The sequence below is a fragment of the Arvicola amphibius genome, chromosome 11 (genome assembly GCF_903992535.2).
Source record: "Arvicola amphibius chromosome 11, mArvAmp1.2, whole genome shotgun sequence".
In the NCBI taxonomy this organism is placed as follows: domain Eukaryota; kingdom Metazoa; phylum Chordata; class Mammalia; order Rodentia; family Cricetidae; genus Arvicola; species Arvicola amphibius.
This window is the reverse complement of record NC_052057.2, coordinates 34,692,234-34,703,292: the sequence shown is the minus strand read 5'-3', so window position 1 is coordinate 34,703,292 and position 11,059 is coordinate 34,692,234. Positions and strand designations below refer to the sequence as shown.

At 42.0% G+C, this 11,059-nt stretch overlaps 1 protein-coding gene across 1 annotated transcript; it reads right to left on the bottom strand.

Annotated features, from left to right (window-relative positions):
* Window positions 1-5,486: 5,486 nt before the first annotated feature.
* On the bottom strand, window positions 5,487-6,135 carry LOC119826455 (FUN14 domain-containing protein 2-like). Its single transcript, XM_038347794.1, has one exon. The coding sequence runs from the start codon at window positions 6,033-6,035 to the stop codon at window positions 5,487-5,489; it is 549 nt and encodes a 182-aa protein (XP_038203722.1). The 5' UTR covers window positions 6,036-6,135.
* Between the last annotated feature and the right edge of the window lie 4,924 nt (window positions 6,136-11,059).

Genomic DNA, 11,059 nt, shown 5'->3' with positions numbered 1-11,059 from the left:
CTTCTGCAGGATCTCACTGCCCTCTTGCTTGTCCTGAGGGCTTTTAGTACCTGGAACAGTTCCAGATGGCATTTCTCTATGGTAAAGTGGTGTTGATTTTATCCCAACTTAGAAAACTCATGGTTCTGGAGAGCCTGAACTTAGCCAGCCCTGCCTAGAAAGCTCTGTTTTCAGAGACTGGGGAGATGACTCGGTGGGTAAGAACACTTTCTACACAAGTGGGAGGATCTGAGTTCAAGTCTCCAACGCCTTTGAGAAAGGCTGGGCATTGCTGCTTTTGTCTGTCATCGCTATCACTGTATGAGTGACGGACACAAAGATTGCTAAGGCTTGCTGGCTGCCAGCCCTAGCTCTGGGTTCAGTGAGCAACCTGCTCTCAAGGCAGAGTGATACAGAGGAACAGCCAATGTCCTCTGGCCACTGCATCTCCACTGGCATGGGACCCTGCACACATACACACATGTACACACTCACACATACGACTACACAATACACACATACATCAAAAGAGAACTATCATTTAGATAAGAAGACCTGCATAATACCAGATTTCAGAACCAAATACACAATAAACTCTGTGTGTGTGAGTGTGATTTGCTTTCTGTTCTTCTGTGAATTGGTAAATATAGCAAGGAAATAGCTTGCCTTTAGACTTGGAGTGGTCTACTACATAGGAAAGCAAAATGATTTGGGAAACTTTTCTAGTGTAGGGTTGAAAAGGACTGAACACTTTGGTTTATAATGAATATTGTTCTTTTTTTTTTTTTTTGGTTTTTCGAGACAGGGTTTCTCTGCAGCTTTAGAGCCTGTCCTGGAGCTAGCTCTTGTAGACCAGGCTGGTCTCGAACTCACAGAGATCCGCCTGCCTCTGCCTCCCGAGTGCTGGGATTAAAGGCATGCGCCACCACCGTCCGGCCCAATATTGTTCATTTTTAGAGTGCTTTGGGCATGGGGCATGTTGAAATTTGGCTTTAATCCCAGCACTCCTGGGCTAGAGGGAGATCTCTGTGGAGTTTGAGGCCAGCCTCGTCTCTGTAGTAAGTTCCAGGACAGCCAGGGTTATGTAGAGAGTTTGTCTCAAAAATCCAAAAAAAAGCCGGGCGGTGGTGGCGCACGCCTTTAATCCCAGTACTCGGGAGGCAGAGTCAGGTGGATCTCTGTGGGTTCCAGGCCAGCCTGGTCTACAAGAGCTAGTTCCAGGACAGGCTCTAAAAAAGCTGCAGAGAAACCCTGTCTCGAAAAATCAAAAAAAGAAAAAAAATCCAAAAAAATAAATAAATAAAAGTGAAATTGATATAGGAGGGTCTTCTATGTGTTACCTTTATTGGTTAAATAAAGAGAGTGCCTTGGCCTTTGGATAGGATAGCAGTTTAGATAGGCGGAGTAGACAGAATAGAATGCTGGGAGGAAGAAGCAGTCAGGCACACGCCATGAAGCTCTGGCCCGAGATGGACATAGGTTAGAATCTTCCCGGTAAGCCACTACCTTGTGCTGCTACACAGATTATTAGAAATGGGTTAATCAAGATGTGAGAATTAGCCAATAAGAGGCTGTAACTAATGGGCCAGGCAGTGTTTTAAATGAATACAGTTTCCATGTAATTATTTCAGGTAAAGCTATTCTTTTACCAGTTTAATTCACCTCTAATAGTCACAATCCATTTAGTGCAAACCCCCAAATTAAAGGTGTAGGTTCACAGAGGCCACTGCCCTAGATGCCAGTCTCACTTCAGGGGTATCCAGGCCATCATAAAGATACCTTCTGACTTGACTTTAAGAAAAGTTTTCTTAAGTTTCTTGTGGATCAATAATTTGCTAGGATGACTGACAGAACTCTGAAAAACCCTATACAGTGATTATTTTTTTAAATTATAAAGTACTTATAATAAAGGATAGATACAACACAAAAACAGCCAAAAATGTTGAGATGTGGTCTCTACAAATGGAGTCAGGGAGTATCTCCATTCATACATCACCATATCTGTCCAACAGAATTCCACCAAAGCCAGCGTGTAGAGTCTATATTGGGGTTATATTACTCAGACATGATAAACTATGTGACCCAGTGATAGAACATAACGTGCAGTTCCCATCCTCCAAACTGGCCTGAAGTTCAACCTTCTAATTATGTGGATTATCTCTCTGGTGGCCTGAAACTTTTTGCCACTATGCTCACTATGAGCCACCTCAGTAGCAAGAACCCTGGGAGGAACTGGGTCTTATAGAGTCCTAGGTTTGTCCATGCTTCACATACACCAGCAGCCTCTCAGATACTCTTGTTTTAAAGATGAGGTCTTAGTGGTAGCCCAGGTTGGCCTTAGACTCAGGACCATCTTGCTTCAACCTACAAGTGCTAGGGTTATAGACAGCTGTCACTACATCTTGCTAAACAATGTGTTTTTTTGGTTGGTTGGTCGGTTGGTGCAGGGAATGGCTTTATGTATGCCAGAAAAGCACCATACTAAGATGCAGCTCCACTTTATTAGATAACATGGACATTTATTCTTAAAGGAAAAATAATTAGTATACATATATATATACTTATATTAATACTTGCCACACCAACTCCAGTGTCGTCTGTGTGACATGACATATGTCTTTATGCTGGACGGGAGCCTACGTGTCCTATGGGACTAGGATTCCTGGAGGTCAAATGGCAGACGGTCCGGTATTAGCCACTACTGAGACATAGACAGGTTTCTCGACTAGCTGACTATGCGGGATATGGGCTTTGCACAACCTCTTTTAATAATTATATTCTATGTATCTACAAGACAAGGATTATCTATTCAGGAACAGCTCTGGGATAGGGAAGCACAGTATGGGAATGTATAAGACTACAGCAGAACCTCTGTCATACACGGGGTATACGATGAGCAAAGGAATAGATGGGTTAATGTTGATGGACAAAGACTGTTATACTATACTTTGAACTTTATGGATAGGCTTGCTAGATCCCCCCATGGTGTCTGCTGCATAAGAAGGTACAAAAAAGTATATTTCAGCAGGTACTGAGAAATGATTAGGCATATTTGGTCACTAGATGAAATAAAGGGTTAGAAAGAGGAAGGGCCATGATAAGTGATGAGACAGAAACTTTCTATTCATAAGATGAAACCACTTGTCTAAGGTTTACGTTCCCAAGGACAAGATTTCCTCTTCTAAGGATGTTTTATGTCTAACACCTGTCCCTGATATGCTTTTCTTAAATATTGATGTGACTAAAAGAAGCTTTCATACTGTCCCAACCAATGATATGTGACATTCTGATTTGTTCTTTGTTTGAATACTATATAATAAAAACATGAATTCAGTAAAATCACAGCAGATTCCAACCACTCTCTTGTATGTTGTGTCTGTCATTCGCCGAACTTGTGCCTTCCTGTGTCCCAAGACCCTGCTTCTCCCACGGTCTGAGTGGCTCCCCTGAGCCAGTCCGTGGAAAATACTTGATTTACAGTAAAGTCCATATATAATGCAGATAGATTACCTTTAAGAAGTAATCTTCAGCCAAGCAATGGAAGTGCACGCCTTTAATCCCAGTACTTGGAGAGGCAGGTGAATCTGAGAAATTCAAGGCCAACTTGGTCTACAAAGCAAGTTCAGGACAGGACTGTTACACAGAGAAGCTCTATCTGGGTTGGGAGGGTCAATTTTCCAGATGCATGTGGCAGTACATGCATGTGGTTCCTGAACTTGTGAGTGGACGTAGGTGGATCAGGAGTTCAAGGTCATCCTTGGCTACAAGATGATTTGATGTCAGCCTGAATTATATGACATCCTGTTTCAAAAAGAAAACCATAAAACCAATTTTTATTTACCATTTGTTTAATGACTTCTAAGTTACTAAAAAAAACGAAAGAAAACAAAGTACTAATTGACATTTTCCTTTGGAGGGGTTCTTTTTTAAGTAAGAGTTTTAAGTGAATGGAAGAATATAAACATGATTTAAACTATAAAGACCCAATTGGCTTATAATCAAGTGGTTGTTGCTCAGGTCTATGGAGTTTGTGGTTTTAGTAGGGTCCCCCGCCCCCATTGGTAGAATATGAAGATCTAATCCTGGTATTAAAGGTGGAAACCCAGACATACTCAAAGGCAGAGAAGTAACCATTTCTTCTTCCCACGTAGCTTACAGTTTCCAAGGTGGTCCTTAAGATCATTGTTTTCCGTTGCTCACAGTGTTGAGTTTGGGCAGAACCCATGATTTTTACCTTCTGACCAACAGGCAATGGAAACACTGATTGCACTCACACACTTGCCCTTTCTGCAGAGCTGTTGGACCCCTAGGGCCCTCTCTCTCTCCACCTGGTCGTGAAGAAAAGAAGTCAGTGCTGTTTCTGATTTGTATGGCGAGAGCAAAGTCCGTGTGAGATGAACTGTGTGGATAGCCTCCCAGAGCCGAGCTGGTCCTCTGGTTGACAAAGGACAAAATGTGAATCAATCCTATAGTTGCAAATATAGAAATTGTACCCCAGACCTAAGCCCGAAAGCAGATTCTTCTTCTTGAAGCGTCTAGATGAAAATTTCACCCAGCTGACGTTTGATTGAAGTAGTCGAGGCCCTGAAGTAGAGAGCCCAGCTAGATGGGTTATTGCAAACTAGTCCTGGGGGGAAAGGCAAATAAGAAGATTGAGAAGAGGCAAAGTAGACTCGGAGATGCATTCTTCAGTTCTTTCTTAAGGTCTTGGGGAAGCTGTTCCCGGTGACTTGGACCTGTAATCCCACCTCCACAGGAAGCTGAGACTAAGAATGTCAAGTTCCAGGCCAGTGAGAGCAATTTAGTGAGACCTCTCAAAATGAAAAATACCCAAAAGCCTGGGAATATATAGCTCAGTGGTAGCCCTTGGCCTAGTATGAGTAGTAGGAGCAAGGCCCTATGACCACTCTACCCTACCCCCCCCCCAAAAAAAAGAAAAGAAAAGAAAAGAAAAAGGTCTTAGTGAAGCTTTCAGGTATTTAGATCATGGCCCTTTTTGAAGAGTGTCACACTTCTGAGTTCCAAACTAAGATAACTATAATTATAGTTTACTGGAGTAGTTGTCCAGAGGAAAAGACAGCATCAATTTACTTGTAAAGTTTTGTAAGGAGACTGTCCCCCTAAAGTGGCTGACTAGCGGGTGGTACTCCCACAACTGTCCCTGCTTTACTTTCTTCCCATGCTCAAAGTCAGATATGTTCAGTTCCTTTCCATATAGTGCTCTTCCAGCTCGACTGTTAGGGACAGATCTTAAAGATGGTTTAGGGTAGATTTTACACACGGGAGAAGGACCATTCCTGTTGACCTCCAGATGGAGTGCCCGCTGCCCTGTGGCTTGTCAAGCCCATGGGAGGACCTGTGTTAACTTGCATGGGCAGATGCCCATGGAAGCCGTTCAGATTTACAACAGGGAGGAGGGCAGGCATGAAGAGGAAGTGGAAAGCCTCTGGATTTTTCTACGATGGTGTATAGAGGCTGCTGAACCGTGGAAGTGGAGTGATACCCCTTTAGGATGCCATACCGAGCAGAAAGCCTCCAAAAAATCCTCCGGTTACTAAAACATTCTGCTTTATGAACAACACCACCTCCTCAGCTTTACTCTTGACCTCGTGTGGTATTTGGGCGCTCTTCCGAATCTTCAGTTGTTCCTTGGCCTTTTTCATGTCCTTCTCTACGCGATTCCAGTCAACTTTAATGTAGCCAGTGTGGTTTGCGAGCTGAAGGAGAAAAAAGCCCCCTCCCACTGCTGTGGCAGCTAGCTTTCCAACTTTCTGGAATATGAAGCCAGTGCACCAGCCAGTGATGCCGCCAATCAGTAGCTGGGTTGCCACACTATACTTCTCGCCCTTGGACCGTGTCTCCTGCCCAAAAAGTTTGCGCCACCAAGGCTGGTTTTTGGCAAATTCTGTAAGATCTAATGCCTCATGAGCGTCAAAGTGCTCTTGACTGGTCGTGGCCATCTCTGTGAGCTGCGAGTTGCGAGAGGACAGCCGCAGAGGGTCAGTAGGGCAGGAGATAGAGCGCTTTGCGGTTACGGTGGTGGTGGTCGTTGTCATGGCCTGCTGACCTTCCGCACGTGGGCAGATGTATCCATTCCCACGGCCGCAGCGAAAGAGGGCAGGTGGAGCATGCGCCTCAGCTTTTCTTCAGGCGGAGCTACGTCACAAAGCCACCTTGGCCTTTATCAAACTGGGTGTCCTAAGGATCAGAAAAGGCTAAAACTCACTCGGTTGTCTATATTTGTTAGACTGGAAAAGTAAAGTATATTATAAATACTAGTTAGACGATTTTGCGGGTTTGCCCAAATAAAAGGGATTTCAATTAAATACTCAATCTAAAACAAGATTTGTTACAAAGTACAACCAAGGCTTTAAAAAGTAAATTTCAAAATATTACCACGAATGTTTGCTGCATACATTCAACCAGAAGTATTTTACAAGAAATTCAAATGAATGATTTCACATAAGAAGTGTTACTTCTTTACATTTAATAGCAGAGACACTCTCAAAGAAGTGAATTTACTTGGAGCTATGCAAGTGATTACAACCTAGGATATGTGTACTCTAAAGAGACTGAGACAAGTTAACTTTTTCTTTTTTAAAGATTTATTTATTTATTATGTATACAGTGTTCTGTGCCTGCAGACCAGTAGAGGGGACCAGACCTCATTACAGATGATTATGAGCCACCTTGTGGTTGCTGAGAACTGAACTCAGAACCTCTGGAAGTTCAGTAAGTGCTCTTAACTGCTAAGCCATCTCTGCAGACAAGTTAAAATTTTTAAGGCAAATAGAAGTACATATAGGTTGTTTTGAAACAAAAATTCATTGGTTACAGAGGCTTGCTGCACACTATTGTGTTGTTTACTAGGAGAGTCTTCAGAGAAGTGATTCTGATTACAGAATTGTGGTTTAGACAATTGCAACTCTTCACCTAGGACTGTCTGTTACTGGAAAGATGTTCATAGAAGTAGGCTTCATGGGACTGGAGAGATGGCTCAGAGGTTAAGAGCATTGCCTGCTCTTCCAAAGGTCCTGATTTCAATTCCCAGTAACCACATGGTGGCTCACAACTATCTGTAATGGGGTCTGGTACCCTCTTCTGGCCTGCAGGCATACAGACAGAATATTGTATACATAATGAATAAATAAATATAAAAAAAGAAGTAGGCTTCATGCAGGGCTGTGGGCTTGACAGTTTTTGTGATAGCCTCAGGCGTACCTAGTATCTCATGACAAATCTAGTATTTGCTCATGAGAACTGTGAGAAAGTATGAACACCTTGCTTTGCTGGTCCAGTCCTAAGAAGAAAGTAAAGTGCCAATTCAGTTGAGTGTGGGTTAAGCTGTACACTATACAAAGAAAAATGTTGGCTAGGCAGTTGTGGTGCACGCCTTTAATCCCAGCACTCAGGAGGCAGAGTCCTCCGGACCTCTGTGAGTTCAAGGTCAGTTTGGTCTACAGAATGAGTTCCAGGACAGCTAGGGCTACACAGAGAAACACTGTCTTGAAAAACAAAACAAACATACAAAAAAAAAAAGGAAGGGAGGTAGGAAGAGATGGAGAGAAAGAGAGAGGAGAGAAAGGAGAGAGAGAGAGGGAGAGAGAGAGAGAGAGAAAGAGAGAGAGAGAGAGAGAGAGAGAGAGAGAGAGAGAGAGAGAGAGAGAATCATAAGGCAGCTAGGATTGTTGTACACCTGAAATTCTACCATTTGGAGAGCTGAAGCAGAAGCAATGCCACAAGTTTGAGACAACCCTGCTCTACCAACAATCATGGACTATAGAGCTAGATACTGTCTCAAAAAGAACAGAGAACAAAACAAAGCCGGGCATGGTAGGTGGTTCGTACCTGTAATCCTAGAGCTTGGGAGGCAAAGATTGGGGAAGATCAGGAGTTCAGGGGTAACCTCAACTACATAGTGAGTTGAAGACTAACCTGTGCTACTTGAGACCCCTCCCCTAAGGAAAAAAACACGATAAACTAAATTTGTAATATATCAAAAAAACAAAATATAGGTAAATGTTGATTATTTGTTTCAAAATTTTGAAGCAGTATATATTTATTAATTGATGGAAATGTAAATTTTAATTTTCACTTAAATTTCAATCTGAACCAGGTTTGCCCATAAATCAGAACTGTAGCTTTCTTATAATAGCAGTGATTGAAGGTTTCAAGCTGTTGAGCAAGCACTCTGTCTTAGTTACATCTCAAGCCCAGAGCTACACTTTTTAACTGGAAAACGTTCATGTAGATATTCAAATTTTGTTGGAAATGTTTGAGAAATAGGCCAGACAGTGGTGTCATACATCTTTTATCCCATTATTTGGAGGCAGAGGCAGGCAGATCTCTTGAGTTCAAGGCCAGCCTGGTCTACAGATTTCCAAGATGGCCAGGGCTATACAAAGGAACCCTGTCTCCTGTAGGTGGGGGGCACACGCACACAAACACACAGACACACACACACACAGACACACACAGAAATTTGAGGAATAAATAGTGTCCAATTAGAAGCACTAGTTATTGTTGTTTGTTCACTGTTACAGAGAGTCAGTGTGTAGCCAGGCGGTGGTGGCACCAGCCTTTAAACCCAGCATTTGGGAGACAGAGGCAGGTGCCTCTCTGTGAGTTCGAGACTAGGCTGGTCTACAAGAGCTAGTTCCAGGACAGGCCCAAAGCCACAGAGAAACCCTGACTCCAAACCCCCCCCCCCCCAAAAAAAAAGAGTCAGTGTGGTGAACCTGCTAAATCTTGGACATTATGCCTGAAGCAAAACTTGACCCTCTTCTCCACTAGGTATATGGCCTAGGATAAATAACTGTTTTCTCTGTGCCTCAGGTTCCTCTGTATAACTCAGATAACCCTTTTCCATGTGTCCATGGAGAGCCTGGCTGATACTACAGTACTCTGTAGCGTTTCTTACTCTGCTTTCCAATACAGCAGATACTTACATCAGTCCTCATGCTCCAGATGGGAGCACCTGCCCTACAAGGATTCTTCCTTTAGAGATGCTTTGGCCGCTGCATTTCTCTGCTTTGAATTCCAGGTTGTTTTCTAAATCTCCTATTGTATTTTTGCAGGAACAAATTCAAGGATTTTCTCTTCAGTCTTTGATTTTACTTGGTGTTCACATGAGTGGTTAGAAAGTTGATCTGCTGCCTTAGTAAAAGTATTTTGAAATTATTTTAAATTTTACTTCTAGACACTGTCTGGCACTCATGGGTGTAAGCAAGTTAGATATTCTATACCGGAGACTTCTCACAAAACTCTTCATCAGTGGATGGGGAAGGCCAGAAGATCTCAAGAGGTAGTAAGTGTGTGTGTAGTGCGTTTCATGAATGCTTGCCTATCTTTTGTGTGTTTGAGTTCTTCCCTACACACGTGTGTGTACCATGTATGTGTCTTGTTCTTTTGGGGGTCAGAAGAGATCATCAGGTCCTCTGGAAATGGAGTTGAGAATGATTGTAAGTCACCACATGGGTGCTGGGAACCAAACCTGAGCAACAAGTGCTCTTAATTACTGAATTATCTCTACAGTCCATATTTTGAATTTATTGTTTTTGATACACAGTTAAATTTTTATTTCAGTTGTAAAATATTTTGGCTTCAAATTTAGATTGGCTTATTGGGGAAATTAAATATTGATTTTATGCCGGGCAGTGGTGACACACGCCTTTAATCCCAGCACTAGGGAGGCAGAGGCAGGCGGATCTCTGTGAGTTCAAGACAGGTACTCATACCACCTAGGCAACTTAACAGGACCCTCTATCAAAATAAAAAGTAAAAATTGAAAAGGGCTGGAGAGGGCTTTCAGTAGCTATGAGTACTTCCTGCTCTTGCTGAAGACCCAGGTTTCGTTCCTGGCATCCAACTATGTGTAATTCCAGTTCCAGGGGACCCAATTTTCCCTTCTGGTTCCTGAGTATAGAGCATGCATGTGGTCCATATACATACATATAGGCAAAAGACTTTAAAAACATAAAAATAAATCTTTGTAATGGAGGCTAGGGAAATGGAAGATACACAGTAAAGTGCTTGCTAAGAGACAATGCCCAGTGCTACAAATACAAAAAGACCTCATAGGGATACTTATCCTTCAGTAGTAAGAAGGCTTGTTAACTTTAGAATTTACAAACATATCTTACTGCTTCTATGTAGTTACCTTAATATAAAGAGAATCAGAATAATGTTTAGAATTCCCAGGAAGGCGCCAAGTAAAACTGGTGCTGTGTACATGTTTTTCTGCAGCTTAATGGCATCCCACGTTACACCTTTTTCTCCAATGAGTGCCAAGCAAGTCTGAAAAACTAATAAAGTATTATGTGTACAAGTAAGTTTTGATATGAGAAGCATGAGCTAAAAACTGTAAAAGTGTTTACTACAGAACTGTTGGGGTCTATATGAAGTCACCGTGTGTATTAAGGAATCTCAACTGGAGTGAGAAAATTGGCTCTTGGTTGGTAAAGACAATTTATTCTTCTCTTGTATAATCCATAGATATACGTGTGTGTGTGTGTGTGTGTGTGTGTGTGTGTGTGTGTGTGTGTTCAAACATATTAGTATATTGATGGATATGTGGTATTAAATTTTCATGCAGGATAGAATAAACAGGAAAAACATCTAAGAAAGCTCTTCTAGGAGAGAGTATTAAAATGATGAGATATAGATGTGTACATTCATAAAGATTATATCATTTGATCAATCAACTCAGCATCATTTCCTCTTGATCCTTTTTATTAGCATATACTAATTTTACATAATAAAGGAATTTACTATAACATTTTCATAGATCTATAGTGTGTTCTTATCATATTTACCACCCATTTAGAGTCCTCTTTTGACAGGGGAGGAAGAGTGCTAGGGACTGGGGCCTTCAGCCTGCTAAGTAGCCACCCTACCACTGAGCTACACTCTAAACCCCAGTATCTCCTAACATATAAAACAAAAAATGAAAGAAAACTACTCTATAGGAGTTAATCTACACAACTTATTCAATGAGTAAATCATAAATTCTAATAATTACATTGATGGGGAAAGGAGGGCTTGCACCTGCCAGGCGCACCTGTGAAGGCCAGAGAACAAC

What these genes read in the sequence shown, in the direction of transcription:
- LOC119826455 (XM_038347794.1), bottom strand. Translation starts at nt 6,035, where the DNA reads ATGACAACGACCACCACCACCGTAACCGCAAAGCGCTCTATCTCCTGC.